The sequence below is a fragment of the Phocoena phocoena genome, chromosome 10 (genome assembly GCF_963924675.1).
Source record: "Phocoena phocoena chromosome 10, mPhoPho1.1, whole genome shotgun sequence".
In the NCBI taxonomy this organism is placed as follows: Eukaryota; Metazoa; Chordata; class Mammalia; order Artiodactyla; family Phocoenidae; genus Phocoena; species Phocoena phocoena.
This window is the reverse complement of record NC_089228.1, coordinates 4462586-4481079: the sequence shown is the minus strand read 5'-3', so window position 1 is coordinate 4481079 and position 18494 is coordinate 4462586. Positions and strand designations below refer to the sequence as shown.

Genomic DNA, 18494 nt, shown 5'->3' with positions numbered 1-18494 from the left:
AGTGCAACCTACCCCACAAGGGTGTTGGAAGGACTGAGACATAGAGCAGGGAATTGCCGGGCTGGAGTGTGAGCTCTCAGCCGTGTGGCCTTGGGGGCATCGCTGGGCCTCTGCTGCCCTCCGTGTCACACGGGCTGATAGAGAAGTTGTCATCGGGCACCCTCCATGCTGGGAGCAAACCCCTCCTCAGCTGGGACCCAAAGCCCTCGGCCGCTCGCCCCAGAGCCCGGCTGGCCGCACAGGGGAAGCGCTGTCCCCCTCACTCCACGTGTGTGCTCGCAGCTGACCCACTGGAGCGAGGACACAGATGAGGGCCGGCCCACCTTGGTGGACAGCAGGCGGGTCAGGTAGATCTCTGGTAGCACCTTCTTGCGGTGGCTCTGCCGGTGGGACTTCTTGGGCTCTGCCAGCTCATCCGTGGGCAGCACCTGGGAGGCCGGGGCAGTGGTCAGTGCTGGCGCCAGGCACCATCCCCGGCCGCCCGTGGGCACTGGGCTCTCTTTGTGGTGCACGCAAGCTACCCTGGGTCCCGTTCCCGCTCCCCACTCCAGCCTTTCCCAGGGCCTGCAAGCACTGCCCCCAGAGGCCCAGGGTGGCAGGAAGCCAAGTCGACACCCAGTGAAGGGCGGGCACGCCCAGGGCCGGAGGCAGGGCACTCACCAAATGGAAATACTTCTCTGTGTCCAAGTCTTTCACTGCGAGAGGGAAAACACACACAATAAACGAGAGAGGAGTGGGGAGAGAGAGAAACAGAAATGGAGACCAAAAGATGGAGAAAGAAACTGAGCTCCATGGACAGAGCGAAACGGACATGTGGAGAGAACAAGGCACAGAGAGAGAAATGCAAAGTAAGAGAGCTGAGAGCGAGATCCAGAGACACACGCGGAGAATGAGGTAGACAGAGAAAGACAGAGGCGTTGACAGACGGAAACATCCACCAGGTGACGGCAGCAGCAGGGAGACGGTCATGGCCCCCGAGTAGGGCAGGGTGGCGGCCCTCAACCCCCAGCCCAGACCTCACTGGGAGAGACCCGAGAGCCTGCTCCTTGCCTCAGGAGGGAACCCCAAGACCCAGAGGAGCCTAGGACCCCAGGCCTGGGGCATCTGAAGGTATGGATGGGATGTTTGAGGCGGGGACACAGGCCAAAGTCCACATGGCCTCTTGGAATCACATCCCACCCTCCTGGAGCCTCTCTCTGCTGCCTGCAGGAATCCAGCGCTGAGAGGCCTGGCCACAGGCCCTGCCAAGCAGCCCTGCGGCAGGGGGGCCCGGCCCCGCCCCCAGCAGGGAGCCTCAGCCCGGCCCAGCCCCGTCCCTCGAAGCCTCAGCTTCCCCACTGGGGCCGCTCAGAAGGGGCCCTCCCCACGTCCACCAGCACTACCTCGGCCCAGGGTGTTGTCCTTCTTGTCTGTGAGGCTCATGGCCAGGGAGGCACCTTCAGGGATCTGAGGGGGAGAGAGGCCGAGGTCAGAGGTCGGAGGTCAGGGAGGTTGGGAGTGGTGGGAGGTGGGTGGAGCCGGGGCCCACCTTGTAGTGGGCCAGCGTGTTGAGCTTCTTGCAGCCATCCTCGACCACCGAGGTGTCGTCCAGGTCCCGCAGGATGTAGCTCTGCGTGCTCGAGGCGAACCACTCTGCGGGCAGGGGGAAGGGCATCAGGGCTGGGAGCAGGGGCCGCGGGGAGGCAGGCCCCCAGCGGGCCACACGGGGAGAGAACCGGGGGCACCCACACCTGTCTCTGAGCCTCTACTTGCCCACCTGGGAGACGGGGAGGGGAGAGGGTGCCGGGCGCAGAGCAGGAGCTCTGGAAAGGCCTCATCCTCGGGGCTATCACTGGGATCTCAGATCTGCTGGGGAGGCCTCTCCCGCCCACCCTGGCAGCAGCCTGCATCGACCTCCCACCGCAGGCCCTGTCTCCCCTCCCCGCCCCACACAGAGCTCCTGGCAGCTGATCTGTCTGCACGTCCCCAGAGCCACAGTTAGCGCACATCTGCTGAGCGGCGGGAGTGTGTGCGCCCAAGGCAGGGGCCTGCGCTGCTGAAGCAGCCCCACGCCTGCCGCCCCTGCCCTACCCTGCCCACCTAGGTCGACGTCCTCGGCACGCGGCCACTGGGAGTAGGGCACGTTCTTGCAGAAGGCTTCCAGGATCTTCTCCTTCACCTGCGTCAGCGTGTCTGTGTCCATGGCCCGCACGCTCAGCGAGTCCATACCGCAGCCCTGGAAGGACACGTTCAGATTCTGCAGGAGAGAGGGGGAGGGTCAGCGGGCGACCACCGGGCCCTGGAGGGGAGACAGCCTGCGGGGAGTGGGGGGTGCGGGCAGCAGTGGAGCCGGGACTCTCCGGGGGTGCGGGACCCCTCCCTGCCCGCCCGCCCGGCTCACCCGGGGCTTGGCCTCGATGTTCTCCCGCAGCAGCCACTCCTCGTTGAGCGTGTAGCGGGCCTTGCCTGTGATGGCGTCGATGGAGCCCTTGTTGATCTGCTGCTTGATGGCGCACAGGAGCAGGAAGAACGGCTCCCCCACCGTCTCCTGCGGAAGGTGGGCGCCTGTCAGAGGCTGAGGCCAGACTGCCTGGCCCAGCCCCTGGCCTCCAGCCCACACTCCAGAGTCCGGCCCCAACCTGGAATGCCTTCGCTACCCGCTTCTGCCAATACCTCCGTGGCTGCCTGCTTATACCCTCCTTTTGATCCTGGTGCCGCTGCCTCACTCCCATCCCCCACCCAGAGGTGTCTCTGTGGACTCCAAGCTCGAACATCGCCTAATGTGGGTGGCCACATTCATTTCATCCTGCCAGCAACCCTTCCAGGTACGGGGTGTCATTCTCATTGCCGAGACTCAGAGAGGGCAAGCAACCTGCTCAGGGTCACCCAGCAGGGAAGTGGCAGAGCTGGACTCAAAGGCACATCAGGGGGCATATGAGGACTGAGAAAACAATCTTCTGAAACAATGCCACTGACAGAGCCTCTGTTCCGTCCTGGGCTGGCTCTGAGCCCTTGCAGGAAGTCAGGCCTTCTCTGAGCCTCAGTTTCCCCATCTGTATAATGGATCCTACGGGGCTGTCCCTCTGCCCTCCCCATTCCACATCTGCACAAAGAACTTGAGAATCCCTTCGGCAGAGCTGGCATGAGAATAAAATGAAATCGGCCTAGGTGGCGGCGCAGCGGCCCGGCCCCCTCACCCTCAGGCAGCTGTACATGCAGATGGACATCCAGTTGGTGAGCATCTTCTCGACCACGGACTCCGTACGCCTCAGCATGAGCTTGGGGTTCTTGGCGGCCGAGGCGTCGATGAGGTCCACCAGCAGCTCCTTCATGATGCCCGTATAGTACTCGAGCTTGCCGTGGAGCGCAATGGTCATCAGGGAGGCCAGGCTGCACCTGTGGGTGGGCGTGGGCTGGGGGCGTCAGCACCACCCGCACCGCAAGGCCCTGGGCTCCGAGGACCACGCAGTGGGTTCTGCTGCTACCTTGTCGCTGGATGGACGGGTGAGTGTGATGAAAATCTCGCTGGAGAAAGGGCTACCTTCCCTACCACGCACAGCAACCGCCATGCCCACGAGCCCTATCCTGGCAAGCAGACCAGGAAGGGGAAGAATGGGGAAGGGGGTCTCGGGACCTCCAACGCCCCAGCACCCAGGGTCTGACGCTGGGGAGATGCCAGCTGCCCCAAGGACATGGTGATTTGGAAACTGGCCCAGGCTTGGATCCAGCCAGGCAGACCCAGGACCGGCTGGGTGGCCTCCAGCAGGCCCCTGCCCTCCCCCAGAGCCTCGCAGCCTGACCTGTCCCGCACTGCAAAGTCCTTCTGTTGCTCCAGTGCGTGGACGAAGACAATGAGGAAGTGCTTGTTGTTGAGCAGCGAGGAGAACAGGCTGATGCCCTCTTCCATGTTGGGCCGGCAGCTCTCGGGGATCTGCAGAAGCATTCAGTGAGGGGGTGTCCACAGAGGTCCAGTGTCTCTGCCTGGCCTAGGAGTCAGCACTTAGGATGCCCTGAATGGCTCCTCAAATGCTTCCTGGGAGGGGGAGCTCATTACCTTTAGTGGTAGACACCTCCTACCTCCCTGTGAATGGGAACAGTGGCTCAGTTGAATTGAAAAGTGAGGCTCAGGCAAGGGTGCCAGAAGGCAACCTAGTATCCCTGTGTGTGTGTCGGGGGGACCCTCTCACTTTCCATTCTCTAAGCAGCAGGGGGAGTGGGATGTCCAGGGGGACCCAATCCTCTCCCATCTCTACCTGGCCTGGGGGTCAGCACGCAGAACACCCTGAATGGCCCCTTGAATACCTCCTGTGATGGAGGGCTCACTACCATACAATGGCAGGTTCCTCCCAACTTCCCATGATTAGGATCAATGGGTCAGATGAGCTGGAAAGTGGGGCCCAGAGAGAGATGGGGTTGCCCTGAGGCAGCCCAGTGTGTGTGTGTGTGTGTGTGTGTACGGGTGGAGGGCTACTCACCTTCCACTCTCCCAGCAGTGGGTGGGTCTCCTGCACCAGGGAGCTGCCCGGGGAATTGAGGGTCTGGGAGGGCAGGACGTAACGCTCTTCATAGAGGGAGGAGCACTGTGGAGGCAGACCCCCAGCCCTTCAGCAGGGCCGCAGACCCCCAGCATCTCGGCAGGGCTGCACCTTCCCCTGACGCATGCAGGGGCCACTCGACAAATGCCAAAGCCCACTTTACAAAGGAAGAAGAGGCAGTGGGCCACACCCAGGTGCCATAGGACTGCAGAGGAGAGGGGAGGGGAGTCCTCGGGGGCTTCCTGAAGGTAAAGGAGCAGAAGCAGCATGAGCCCAGGTGTGGCAAAGCTCAAGTGCACGAGGCTGAAGGGGAAGCCACAGCAGCTCCGTGCAGAATGAGGGAAACTGAGGCAGAAATGCCTGCAGGGACCACAGTATGGGCCGTCTGTGGCTGCTGCATGGAGAACAGTGTGGACAGGGCCCGCGGAGGCTGCTGGCCACTGGCATAAACACTCCTGACAGGCCAGGGAAGGTGGGGACAAGGCAGCGGCCCCTGGAACAGCACAAGAAGGCATGGAAGGGATGGGACAGAGTCCAGTGGACAGAAGGAGGAGATGTGGAGACCCAGAGAAGCCTCCCTGGGAAGGGGCTCAGAAAGGAGAGGGGCTGGCAGTGAACTGGTGCCTCTACTCACCCCCTGAGAGGGGAGTCATGCCCAGCACCCCAGGAGAAAAGTGGGCCTGGCAGCCAGCTTCTGTATGGACAATTAAAACATCAGTGGGCAGAGAAGGAAAGTGGGGGAAACTGGGCCCTCTCCCTCGGCAGGCCAGGGCAGGGGCCCAGGCTGCCACAGGCAGGCGTGCAGGTTTCGTACTGCTCAAGGGGCCCAGGCTGCACTTGTCAAGTTCTTCCATCAGCACAGAAGTGCCCTCTAGGTTCTCAGGGCCCAGGGAGGGGTCGAGGAGCTCCTGAAGTAGCCGGCAGGGGCCCGAACTGACCTTAGGGAAGAAGGTGCGGGTCACAAAGTGCTTGTACTCCAGGAAGGGGATGCCCTGGCTGCGGTTCAGCTCCTTGGTGAGATCCGTCATGTCTGTCTGCAGCTCAGCAAAGCCTGGTAAACAGGCAGTGGCTGTGAGTGGATCAGATGGTGAAGCCGAGGCCCAAGGTCTCGCATGGTCGCCACCCACTACCTTTACGGATTTCCTCTCGGATCTGGGATTCCATCTCCTCCATCTGCAGCAGTGTCTTCTGCCAGTAGCGCTCAGCGCGGCGGCTCTTGGTGCAGAAGACAAACAGGGCTGTGGGCAGCAGAGAGGCGGGTCAGGCCAATGAAAGCCCTTCGGGGAGCTTTTGTCGGTACCTGCCCTGTGCAGGGCCTGGGCCTGAAGGGAGAGGTCCTGCCTGCATCCCTCAGCTCCAGCTCCTTGGGGCAGGCGCCTCAGCTCATGGTCCTCTCCTCCCCAGTGGGTTGAAAACTACAGGGCCAAGGGCTTGGGAAACGGTCAGGAAGATAAGGCTCCATGTCCCATTCTTATAATAAGAAATGTGTGTTTGTTTAAAATAGTGATAAACACCTACCCTTCTGAAACTATTCCAAAAACTGCAGAGGAAAGAACACTCAAACTCATTCTATGAGGCCACCATCACCCTGATACCAAAACCAGGCAAAGATACTACAAAAAAAGAAAATTACAGGCCAGTATCACTGATGAACATAGACGCAAAAATCCTCAACAAAATACTACAAACCGAATCCAACAACACATTAAAAGGATCACACACCATGCTCAAGTGGGATTTATCCCAATAATGCAAGGATTTTTCAATATCTGCAAAAAAAATCAGTGATACACCATATTAACAAATTGAGAAATAAAAACCATATGATCATCTCAATAGACGCAGAAAAAGCTTCTGACAAAATTCAACACCCATTTATGATAAAAACTCTCCAGAAAGTGGGCATAGAGGGAACCCACCTCAACATAATAAAGGCCATATGTGACAAACCCACAGCAAACATTCTCAATGGTGAAAAACTGAAAGCATTTCCTCTAAGATCAGAAAGAAGACGACGATGTCCACTCTCGCCACTATTATTCAACATAGTTTTGGAAGTCCTAGCTGCAGCAATCAGAGAAGAAAGGGAAATAAAAGGAATCCAAATTGGAAAAGAAGTAGTAAAACTGTCACTGTTTGCAAAGGGCACGATACTATACATAGAAAATCCTAAAGATGCTGCCGGAAAACTACTAGAGCTCATCAATGAATTTGGTAAAGTAGCAGGATACAAAATTAATACACAGAAATCTCTTGCATTTCTATACAATAACAATGAAAGATCCGAAAGAGAAATCAAGGAAACAAGCCCACTCACCATTGCATAGAAAAGAATAAAATACCTAGGAATAAACCTACCTAGGGAGGCGAAAGACCTATACCCTGAAACCTATCAGACGCTGATAAAAGAAATTGAAGATAACACAAACAGATGGAAAATATACCATGTTCTGGGACTGGAAGAATCAATATTGTGAAAATAACTATACTACCCAAGGCAATCTACAGATTCAATGCAATCCCTATTAAATTACTGATGGCATTTTTCACAGAACTAGAACAAAAAATTTTACAATTTGTATGGAAACACAAAAGACCCCTGAATAGCCAAAACAATCCTGAGAAACAAAGATGGAGCTGGAGGAATCAGGCTCCCTGACTTCAGACTATACTACAAAGCTACAGTAATCAAAAGAGTATGGTACTGGCACAAAAACAGAAATACAGATAAATGGAACAGGATAAAAAGCCCAGAGATAAACCCACGCACCTATGATCAATCTATGACAAAGGAGGCAAGACTATACAGTGGAGAAAAGACGGTCTCTTCAATAACTGGTGCTGGAAAAACTGGAGAGCTACATGTAAAAGAAAAACTAGAACATTCTGTAACACCATACACAAAAATAAACTCAAAATGGATTACAGATCTAATGTTAGGCTGGAAACTATAAAACTCTTAAAGGAAAACAAGCAGAACACTCTGACATAAATCACAGCATTATCTTTTGTGATCCACCTCCTAGAGTAATGAAAATAAAAAGAAAAACAAACGGGACCTAGTTAAACTTAAAAGCTTTTGCACAGCAAAAACAAAAACCCAAAAGACCAAAACAGAAACACAACCCACAGAATGGGAGAAAATATTTGCAAATGAAGTGACCGACAAGGGATTAATCTATAAAATATACAAACAGCTCATGTAGCTCAATATCAAAAAACAAACAACCCAATCAAAAAATGGGTGGAAAATCTAAACAGACATTTCTTTAGGGAAGACAAACAGATGGCCAAAAAGCACATGAAAAGATGCTCAACACTGCTAATTATAAGTGCAAATCAGAACTACAATGAGGTATCACCTCACACTGATCAGAATGGCCATCATCAAAAAGTCTACAAACAATAAATGCTGGAGAGGGTGTGGAGAAAAGGGAACCCTCTTGCACTGTTGGTGGGAATGTAAACTGATACAGCCACTATGGAGAACAGTACGGAAGTTCCTTAAAAAACTAAAAACAGAACTACCATATAACCTAGCAATCCCACTCCCAGGCATAGAGAAAACCATGATTCAAAAAGACACATGCACCCCAATGTTCACTGCAGCATTATTTACAATAGCCAAGACATGGGAGCAACCAAAATGTCCATCAACAGAGGAGTGGATAAAGAAAATGTGGTACATATATGCCATGGAATATTACTCAGCCATAAAAAATAATGAAATGATGCCACCTGCAACAACATGGATGGACCTAGAGATGATCATACTAAGTGAAGGACATCAGACAGAGAAAGATAAATATCATGATATCACTTATATGTGGAATCTAAAAAAAAATGATACAATTGAACTTATTTACAAAACAAACAGACTCACAGGCTTTGAAAACAAACTTACAGTTACCAAAGGGGGAAGGTGGGAGGAGGGATAAATTAGGAGTTTGGGATTAACATACACACACGACTATATAAAACAGATAACCAACAAGGACCTATTGTATAGCACACGGTACTGCACTCAACACTCTAATAACCTATATGGGAAAAGAATCTGAAAAAGAATGGATATGTGTTTATGTATAACTAAATCACTTTGCTGTACACTTGAAACTAACACAACAATGTAAATCAACTATAATATAAAATAAAAATTAATTTAAAAAATTACTTGAGTGAAAAAAATAAAATAGTGGTAAACAGTGGATTTCTCTAGATGAGAGAATTATGGGTGATTTCTGTTCTCCTTCTGCTATTTAGCATTTTCAGTTCTTTCTACAACGACGAGGTATTACTTGTGAAATAAGAAACTTTAAAAAGATTACAAAGCAGTATTATATTATAACCCCTTTCTGGGATGTAACACATCTCTATATATCTCATATAACGAGATGCATAAAATATACATGGGGCTTCCCTGGTGGCACAGTGCTTAAGAATCCGCCTGCCAATGCAGGTGACACGGGTTCGTGCTCTGGTAGGGAAAGATCCCACGTGCCGCCGAGCTACTAAGCCCGTGTGCCATAACTACTGAGCCTGAGCTCTAGAGCCCACAAGCCACAACTACTGACCCTGCATGCCACAACTACTGAAGCCTGCGTGCCTAGAGCCCGTGCTCCGAAACAAGAGAAGCCACCGCAATGAGAAGCCCGTGCACCGCAACGAAGAGTAGGCCCCGCTCACTGCAACTAGAGAAAGCCCATGCACAGCAACGAAGACCCAACGCAGCCAAAAAATATGTATAATATTTTTATGTTATATATTCTATCCCAGTTTTCCCTACATTTTCTACATTGAATATATTACTTTTTTAAAAACAGTTTTATTGAGGTATAATGCACATGCCATATAGTCTATCCATGTAAAGCATACAATTGAACGGCTTTTAGTATATTCACAGGGTTGTGTAACCATCACCACTATCTAATTTTAGCACACTTTCCCTGCCCCTTGAAGACCCATAACCACAAGTGGTCAGTCCCCATCCACTCTCCCCCTGTCCCTGGCAACCACTAATTTGCTTTCTGTCTTTATCGATTTGCCTATTCTGGACATTTCATATAAACGGAATCAAACTATGTGATCTTTTATGTCTGGCATCTTTCACTTATCATGACATCCTCAAGGGGCATCCATGCTGTACCACGTGTCAGAACTTCTAAAAAATTACAAAGCAGTACTTATAACGCCTTTCTGAGATATAATCTATCTATCTATATATATATCATACAATGAGATGTATAAAATATATATATTCCTTTATGGCTTAATACTATCCCATAGTATGGATAAACCATACTTTCTTTATCCATTCATCAGCTGACAGACATCTGGGCTGTTGCCACTTTTGGTGATGAATAATGCTGCTATGAACATTCATGCACAGGTGCTTGTGTGGACATATGTTTTCATCTCTCTCGGGCAGATACCCAGGACGGGGACTGCTGGGTCACACGGTAACTTTATTTAACGTGTCGAGGAACTGCCGGAGAGTTTGCCACGGCAATGGCACCATTTAAATTCCCACCAACAGTGTATGAGGGCTTCAATTTCCATGCTACATTGAATACATTACTTTCATAACCATTATTTTAATAGTGGTATAGCCTACCTAAGAGGAAGGTTAATCTTCCTGAACAGCCCTCTTATAAGTACCTTCAGCAGGCCCTACTGACTGGAGAACAGGATCCGAATCCCTCTGCATGACACTCAGGGCCCATCGCCTGGGCCCAGCATACTTCTCAACAGCTATTGTCCTCCACCCTTTGTGCTGTGGCTGGGGCACACGCCTCACCACCCTCTGAGCGCCTCACCCATTCCTATCTTCACGCCGTTGTTCAGTCTGCCCCGGCCCACTATGCCTTCTCTCCTACCCACTGGTCTTCAGAGGGGCTGAGGCAAAGTGGGGTAGGTCTGCCCCCCACAAAACGACACGAGGGTGGGGCTCCTTACCAACCACGGAGAGCAGCAGCAGGACACTACAGATGACAATGGACACGATGATGGCGGTCTCACTGCCCCCCAGCTGCAGCGTGGCGATGGTCTGGTTGAAGTTCCCTACCTGGATCTGCACAGAGGTGGGGGGAGGGGGTTGTATCTTCCCTGGACTTACGCCCTGGCTCTTCTCCTCGCTAGCTGTGCGGTCTTGAGCAAGGCACCTAACCTCTCTGAGCCTCAGATGCCACAACTATGAGACAGAGAGAGCCCCACCCATCTCCTGGGGATGCTATGAGGGCTAAATGAGATGATGCTTGTCAAGCCCTTAGTCCCGAGCCTGGCACAGAAGGGAGACTCGATAAATACAGGCAACAGTGATTATTATTGCAGCCTGGGAGGAGCAGCAGAAGAGCCAGTGGCCGGGCAGTTCATAGAGCCTGGCCATGTCCTGAAGTATCTGTAGGGCTGCCCAACGACCAGGGGAGCAGGTGAGTTCTTAGGATTCAAAGGGCAGAACTGGGACTGGGGTACAGGTGAAAGGGAGCTTTTGCAGTCAGAGCCATCCTGGGTGGCATGTGCCACCTGGGAGGGAGTGAGAACCCCATCTCAGGAGGCATGCCAGCAGGTACAGTGCAGAAGAGATCCCACGTTCTAGGCCCTCTCTCCACTCCTGCTTCCCTCCCTCCATGACTCGGCATGGCAACTGGCGGCCCAGACTCTGGGTAGAGCAACCAGTGGAACGGGGACAACTTGTCATGGCCTCTGAGAGTCAGCTGGGGCTGATCACCGACCTTGAACAGATCACTAAGTTTTTGGGTCTCAGTTTCCTCATCTGCCAGGTGGGGAGGTAAAGCTCCTCTGCCATGGTTGTCTAAGCTTCTGAGCATGACAATGCTGAGACGTGCCGGACGGGGGGCAGATGCTCAGGCGCTTGGGACAAGACTGGGGGCCAAGCCCACCTCTGTCTCTAGTGCCCCGTCCACTCACTGTGATGGGCAGCTGCCCCTTGGCTGTGCCCAGGGACTCGTTGACCGAGCAGTGGATGACTCTCTCGGAGACGATCTGGATGTCACAGGCCACCTGGCCAATCTTGACCCGGTACTCGTGGCTCTCGAGGCCCAGGCCGTCCTGCTCCTTCTGCAGGAGCAGGAGGGGTGCTCGTGAGGCCTGTGGCTAAGCCCGGCCTGCTCACGCCCCCCACCTGGCACCCACTGGCACTCACGTGGATGACCAGGGTGAGGGGCTCCCCGGGGTGGTGCTTGATCCACTTCTCCCTCTTCGCCGTGGAGAACTGTGGGTCAGGGAGGTAGTCCAGGCGGAACCTGCTGCCCCGCTGGGCCTCCTCGGGGTCCAGGAGCTCCTCGTCCACTGCTGCCTCGTCTGCGTAGGCCCGGCCGTTGAGGAAGAAGTCCACGGGGGCTGACGCGTTGCTCAGGGCCCCAGGCGATGGGCAGGTGATGAGGGTGGAGTTAAGAACCTTGCAGAGCTGGTTGAGGGGGGGCCGGGGTCAAGGTGGGGGACGGGAGGGATAATCAGATGTGGGAAAAGAGGGGGAGAGAGGCAAAGAGACAGGAGAGGCAGAGATGAGGAGATGTGGTGGAGGGACGCCTGGTCAGCCGGGGCCACAACCAGCCCTGCCCACTGGGGCCCCGCCCTCACCGTGGGCTCCCGGCCGATGTGGTGCACGGCCATGGACACCTTCTGCACCATGTGGAAACGCTCGCCAGCCACCGTGATGGTCCTGCCGCCACTGTGGGGGGACAGCAAGCCCCGTGAGCCCAGGTGCAGCCCCAGGGAGTGCCCTGGCCTGGGGTCGCGTCCAGGTCTCTCTCACCTGACGTGGCTGCGGCGGGGACTGATGGCCGTGATGACCGGGTTCCGCTTGTACCAGAAGGTGAGGTTGCCGCGCACGCAGCCCCGGTGCTCGAAGCGCACGCACACGGGCACGGGGGCCGGCAGGGCGCCCCCAGGCACCGTGCAGGTGATGCTGGTGTCTGTGCGCCTGCGGAGGACGCGGGCCTCTTCAGCAGGAACCCGCCTCTGTCACTCCCCAGCGACCAACACCCTGTCACCTGGGGCACGTGGCCTGGGGTCCAGGCCTGCTCACCTGGCCCCCACCTCATACAGAAATCTTGTTTCCACATTCCCACTGCCGCACCTTTGCTTGGGCTGTCTGCCCCACCTTGGATGCCCTGCCTTCTCTTCTCTGACCTGCCCCATCCCACCTCCTCCAAGAAGCTTCCCAGAAACCCTCTCCTGGCTCCCTCCCCGGTGAGGGCCCTGCACCCACAGCCCTGAAAGCGCTGACTTCTCCCAATCCTGACCCTCCTGGATGTTCCTAGCTCCTGTGAGAGTGTCTGCTGTACCCTGAGGGCTGAGACTTTTGGGCTCCTCTTGGTACCCACAGCAATGCCTATCAATGGCACCTGGTACACATTAAGTGCATAATAAAGACAAGTATTTCACCAAGAGCTTCTGGACCACAACCCTGCCACTGGCCACACCCCTGGGCCAGCGGCAGCTCTGAGTGTGTACAATCATCACCATTTTCACTGCAGGTTAAGGTCACTTATGAAGTACCTGCTGTATGCTGGGCACAGCACTTCCCACAAGTCACTGGTACTGTTCTTACCGGCTCAGAAAATTGAGGCTCAGAAGGAGGAAGGGGCTTGGCCAAGGGGACACAGCCAGTGAAGTCCCTGGTGATGCCTGGTGCGAGGACATTACCCCCAGCCCTCCAGCCCCCCGGCCTAGGGGCTTACACCAGCTCCATGCAGGGCTCCGTGTCATTCACCAGGACCTGGAGCTCGGAGCCCACATGGAGGTCGCTGCCGTGGATGGTGATCCTGGTGCCCCCTGCCTTGGGGCCCACGGCAGGCTCCAGGGAGTGAACCAGGGGCAGCTGTGGGGAGGAAGGCAGGCGGTCAGGCCTCAGGCCAGCCCGGGGTGAGCCTGGCAGGGTGGGCAGGGGATAGGCTGCAGCGTCCCTTACCACATAGGAGAAGCGCTCCCGTGACCTGCCCTCCTTGGAGGCGTTCACCGTCACCACGTCCGCGAACGCCCCCGGGGCTGGCCCCGTGGCACACACGATCCTGGGGAAGGCAACTCTGGTCAAGGAGCAGCCAGCAGATCCTGGGGGCCCAGGCAGGTGCCATCCGGTTTCTCCCTCAAGCAATGGCCCCTGCTCCACCCCCAGGGTGTGTGAGCGCCCCACCCTTGCACTCAGCCACCCACCCTCCCACTCACACCTGGCGCTGGCATTTGGCCAGGACACCCAATGGCATTACCCATGTCAAGATACTGAGACAATTCCCCATCAGCTGGAAAACAGCCACTGAGTCCCCCAGGTGTCACCCTGGTGCCAAGCTCTTCCCCGGGACCACCCCTGACCTGAGTTTACGACAGTTCTGCAACTATAAGACAAGGGGATTGGATAAGATGGTCTCTGGGGATATTTGAAAGTTCTCCAACCATGAGAACATTTGCTGGGCTGGTAGACTGATGGCCTTATCTGCAAGCCTGACTTACAGCCTTCGGAAAGGAAACCCAGCTCATTCCCTGCCCTCCGGGCCAGGCTCCACAGCTGCAGGCCCAGACCTCCGTGCCACACCAGTGGCTCCCACATTTTCTTAACAGCAATTTTTTTCATCGGAGCAAGGCTTCCGTGGAGGTAGGGCTGGTCTAGGGGAACACGGGAGGGCTTCCCAGGGGAGCAGGCGCCTGAGTGGTGTCCCAAGCAAGAAAGGGCAGGATGCATGGTGGGAATGGCCGGGAGACCCAGGAGTGAGTGACTTCTGGGGAGCAGAAGGGTGCCAAGGAGAGTGGGATGGCAGAGGGGGGAGGGGGGAGAAGAAAAGGGAGATGGGAGGGCAGAGATGCAGTTGGCACTTCCGGGGCAGGGGTGGGGCCTGCAGGTCACTCAGAATGGCCCCAGGGACGGCCCTCTACTCACTCCTCTGACACCGTGTATCTGTCAGCCAGCGGCTCACAGGCCACGCTGCCAATCCACACTCCACGGAGCACGTCGCTGAGCCGCCGGCCCAGGTTCCTGCCGCGGATGGTCAGCAGGGTCCCGCCATCCAAGGGGCCACTCAGGGGCTCAATCTGCCAGGCGACCGGAGAAAGGGGTGAATGGGGTTCAGAGGCTGGGGTGCTGGCAGGCTCCCGGGGAGGCAGGGCCAGGCAGACCCATCACTTAGGGGAGGCTCTGAGAGCGCTGGCACTGCCAGCCACTTGGCAGGTCACTGGGGCTGCCAGTTGCGATACTGAGCCGGCTTGGGTCTGGGGACACCAGTGCATAGGGACAGAGTCACCGCTATTTGAGGGGCGTCTCCTGGGGACACCGAGGTCCACTCCCAGTGGCCATGTCTGACCACATGACCCTACATCCCAACCAGAGCTGACTGGGCCTGGGATGGGCACCTGACCCAGGCTAAGCCAAACCGACTCCTTCCCTGAGATTTTTTTCATAATTAAAACTGAGGCTTCGGAGTTACTGGCAGCCCCAATTTCACCTTATCAGCAAGGTTTCCCTGACCTCGCTATAAAATTTAGAGACCATCAGCCCCAGCATCTCTTCAACCTCAGACTCCCAATGCCCCCGCCCTGCCCTGCCGTAGCACTTACCACCTTCTCTATGTAAATTATCTCCTTTCTTGTTACTGTCCCCTAACCCCAACTAAAACATTAGCTCTGAGAAGGCAGGTACTTGTTTCATTCCCTGCTGTGTCTCTAGCACCGGGCAGGGCCTGGCACCCAGCAGGTGCTCCGGGGGTAATACAGTGTGTATGGGCCTGGGTGTGTGCAAGCACGTGTACTGCGGGTCCCTGAGCCCACGTGGGGCGCTGTACGTGTGCACATTCAGGCATGTGGGTGCAACGGGCTTCCGAGGGGGGAGGTGGGGGCGGGGTGCTTACCGCTCGGATCTCGGGGGCGGGGCAGGTGTCGGGCAGGGGCTGCAGGGTCCCCCGCAGGCGGCAGCCGTCACTCCACACACACAGGTGGCCCAGGTCCTCCCGGCCCAGGCACTGGGAACAGTCGGGGCTGCCCATGGCGCAGTTATAGACCTCCACTGCGGGAGACACGGAGGCAGCACAGGTCAGCAGGGTCCTGGTTCTTAGGATCAGGACCCCATGAAGTTCTTAGTCTTCTCCAAACCCCCTGGGGGCCAGCCCCATTAACACTCATCCTCACTGTGAATCTATCCAGTGGGAGCTGTTTATTAGCTCCATTTGACAGATAAGAGATGAGGCTCAGAGAGGTAGAGTGACTTGCCCAAGGTCACACAGCCTGTGAGTAGCAGAGCTGGATTCATACCCAGGCCCGAGTGGGTCTCCTGAGCCCCCACGGAGCTCCAGGATGCTAGGGAACCACTGAGCAATGCGGGTTCTGTGAGCCTCAGACCAGACCCTCAGACTGGCACAAGGAGGAGTGCAGGGCCAGTTCTCCAGGGCCTCAGGATGTGCCGGCTGGTTCTGGGGCTTCTGCCTGGGACCTTCATAGTATGGATGTGGGGGGTGCCCATGTCCACCGAGATGTCTGAGACTCCCCATGAACAGACAGGCCCTTAGAGAGTTGATTCAGTTCATATAATAAGAGCAAGGGCACCAACCACCCTATGGGGGCACAGAGTGTGTCCCAGACACCCTTGCAAGGCTTTGTGTGCACCATCTCAGCAAATCCTCACCACACCCTCTGCGAAAGGGCCTCTGCCCTTGCTTCATATGAGGACAAAGAGGCTCAGAAAGGGAAAGGTAAGGAAGTACCTGGGGCTGCACAGCCACTGGCCTGGAGATGCCCCGAGGGCGTGGTGTCTGCCCAGAGGAGCTGCTCAGTAATCAAGTGCTGAGTAACTGACCAGGCACAGAAAGGCAGGGCTGGGATCTGAGACAGCGCGTGTGTTAGGGAACACCGGAGCTCGGGAATGAGTCCCCCAAGGCTGCGTCCCACCCACCTCGAGGCCGAGTCCCCTGAGGCCGTGTAAGGCGCTCCCACCTGTCATGTGGTCAGGGCTGTCCAGGAATCGGGCGGGCTGCCCCTTTAGCTGGAGGCTGAGTGGAAACACCTGGCTCTTCTGGGCTGTGTGCAGCTGCAGAAGGACAGGAAAAACCATGAGCGGTGTGAGTGGTGCCTGGTCTTTGTTGGGGGAGGGGTGTCAGGGAGACAGACGAGGGCAGGGCTACTGGGGGCAGGGGGTCCAAAAAGAGGAGGTAGAAAGGAAGAAGCGTAGGATCTGGACTTGCGCAGGCCTCCCCTTCCCCTCTGCCCCCGACCCCCGCCGTTAAAGCTACACCACTCACCACCACTTGGTCGCAGCATACAGCTGATTCATTCACCCACACAGCCTCAAAGATCTCTTCTCGACCAAAGCTACATTCAAGCGCTGCACCCTGTGGGAGAGGGGGGTTGGGGAGAGTCAGGTCAGCACCCACTGCCCTGTACCTCCATCAGGACATCAGACACTGCTGTCCTGAAGAGTGGGCGTGGTCCTACTATCAGGCCTTTGCCTGGGCTGTACCTCGTCCAGGATGTCCTTCCGGGCCTCCATGTCCAATGTTTGATGGAGGCAGGGGGTACATAAACACCTGGAACCTTGGCCTTGTGCTCTCTCCATGCCACTAAAAGTCTCACCAACGTCTCCCAATGGCCTAAACCCGGGGCCTTTCACTCCGTGGGTAAAGCCCTGACTCTTCAGCATGACCGACATACAAGGTTCATCCCAGTGAGACTCCACCTGTCCTTTAATGTCAACACCCCCCCCCCCCCCCCCCCCGCCACCTCTGCCCCACAAGGCCTGGGACCAGCCACAGGACACATGTCGACATAGCACACGGGCCGTCCTGCCCTCAGCCTTTGCCCAAGCCCATTCTTCCACCCAGAAAAACTCAACACAGCCTTCAAAATGCAGCTCAAATGTCCCATGTTCCAAAGCCTTCCCAGACTCCCCCCTCAAATCACAGGGACACCCCTCACTTGATCATCCATCCATTCAGCAATGAACGTTTGGGTGTGCGCCAGGGGCTCCATTAAGCTCCTAAAGCCTGTCCCCGACCCTGTAGGCCAAGGACCGCCCTTATCCCCCGTGCAGGCTGTCTACACCTGTCCCCCCACCCATTGGGGAGGGTTGGGGCTGGGTCTCAGCCCCTCTGGGCAGCAGATGGCAGCTGAAATAGCTCAGCTTCTACCTTACACAGGCCCACCCAGGTTCGAATCCCACCTCTGCTACCCCCTAGATGCGTGACCCTGTGCAAGTGGGTCCTCCTCTCTGGGTCTCGGGTTTCTAAACTCTGCAACAGAAAGAGGCTGCTCTGCTCTGCAGGGTTCTAGGGAAACTGGAGATCATGTTATCTTCAGTGGGTTGTACACTGTGGGTGCCTAATATATGCTGGCGGTTATCAGTATGCAAGAGGTGCTCAGTAAGCGCTTGCTGAAAGACTAAACAGGGCCAATTCCCCAATCCCGTCTTGCCCTCAGCCCAGCACAGGCCTCCGGGAGCAGCATCAGTAAATATTTGCTGAATGAACAAATCCGGGTTTTGAGTGTGTTAGGCCAGCCGCGTGGCAGGACTTCCTGTTTATGTCCCTGTCGCTGGCAGATGTGACACCCTGAGGAGATAGCAGGTCAGCAACTCCCCTGCCCTGCCCCCTCCCCGCTTCTCTCTGAAACTAACACAGGAAAGTGGCTGTTGATAGGGCTGAGAGCTCACGTGTCCCTGGCACGCTGAGCTGGGAGGTGGGTTTGTCGTCCGAGTCCCTGGGCTCAGGGCCGCAGGGGAGCGGCACAGCCCTCCACATGGGTCCAGGCCCCTTGCTGCCCCTGGAGGCTCTTCCCAACCATTGCAGGGAAGAGCTTGAGGGCCCAGGGCAGGGCCGCCCTGCCCCTCACGGAGCTGCAGCCCCTGCCACGAGGCTGCCTGACGCATCCCAGATGCCTGGTGTGTGGCCCCCACGTGTGACAGGCTTCACGGGCCTCGGCTCCCCCATGGAAGCGACAGATGGCAAGTTCGCAGAAGCTGGGGAGGGGGTGGCTGGCATGCTTCCA

At 55.9% G+C, this 18494-nt stretch overlaps 1 protein-coding gene across 1 annotated transcript in view; it reads right to left on the bottom strand.

The window, feature by feature from the left end:
- The window catches only part of PLXND1 (plexin D1), a 50867-nt gene that overhangs the window by 3424 nt on the left and 28949 nt on the right, over positions 1 to 18494 (bottom strand). Inside the window, exons 10-31 of the mRNA XM_065884819.1 lie at positions 16754 to 16843; positions 16449 to 16542; positions 15371 to 15525; positions 14407 to 14558; positions 13447 to 13546; positions 13217 to 13356; positions 12289 to 12456; positions 12114 to 12204; positions 11677 to 11940; positions 11442 to 11591; positions 10470 to 10584; positions 5645 to 5752; positions 5453 to 5565; positions 4455 to 4559; positions 3780 to 3910; positions 3177 to 3375; positions 2381 to 2527; positions 2080 to 2236; positions 1529 to 1632; positions 1383 to 1446; positions 661 to 695; positions 324 to 428 (exon numbers count right to left, since the gene is read on the bottom strand). Of these exons, the coding sequence (XP_065740891.1) occupies positions 324 to 428; positions 661 to 695; positions 1383 to 1446; positions 1529 to 1632; positions 2080 to 2236; positions 2381 to 2527; positions 3177 to 3375; positions 3780 to 3910; positions 4455 to 4559; positions 5453 to 5565; positions 5645 to 5752; positions 10470 to 10584; positions 11442 to 11591; positions 11677 to 11940; positions 12114 to 12204; positions 12289 to 12456; positions 13217 to 13356; positions 13447 to 13546; positions 14407 to 14558; positions 15371 to 15525; positions 16449 to 16542; positions 16754 to 16843 (2787 nt within the window). The remainder of the gene's footprint in view (positions 1 to 323; positions 429 to 660; positions 696 to 1382; positions 1447 to 1528; positions 1633 to 2079; positions 2237 to 2380; positions 2528 to 3176; positions 3376 to 3779; positions 3911 to 4454; positions 4560 to 5452; positions 5566 to 5644; positions 5753 to 10469; positions 10585 to 11441; positions 11592 to 11676; positions 11941 to 12113; positions 12205 to 12288; positions 12457 to 13216; positions 13357 to 13446; positions 13547 to 14406; positions 14559 to 15370; positions 15526 to 16448; positions 16543 to 16753; positions 16844 to 18494) is intronic.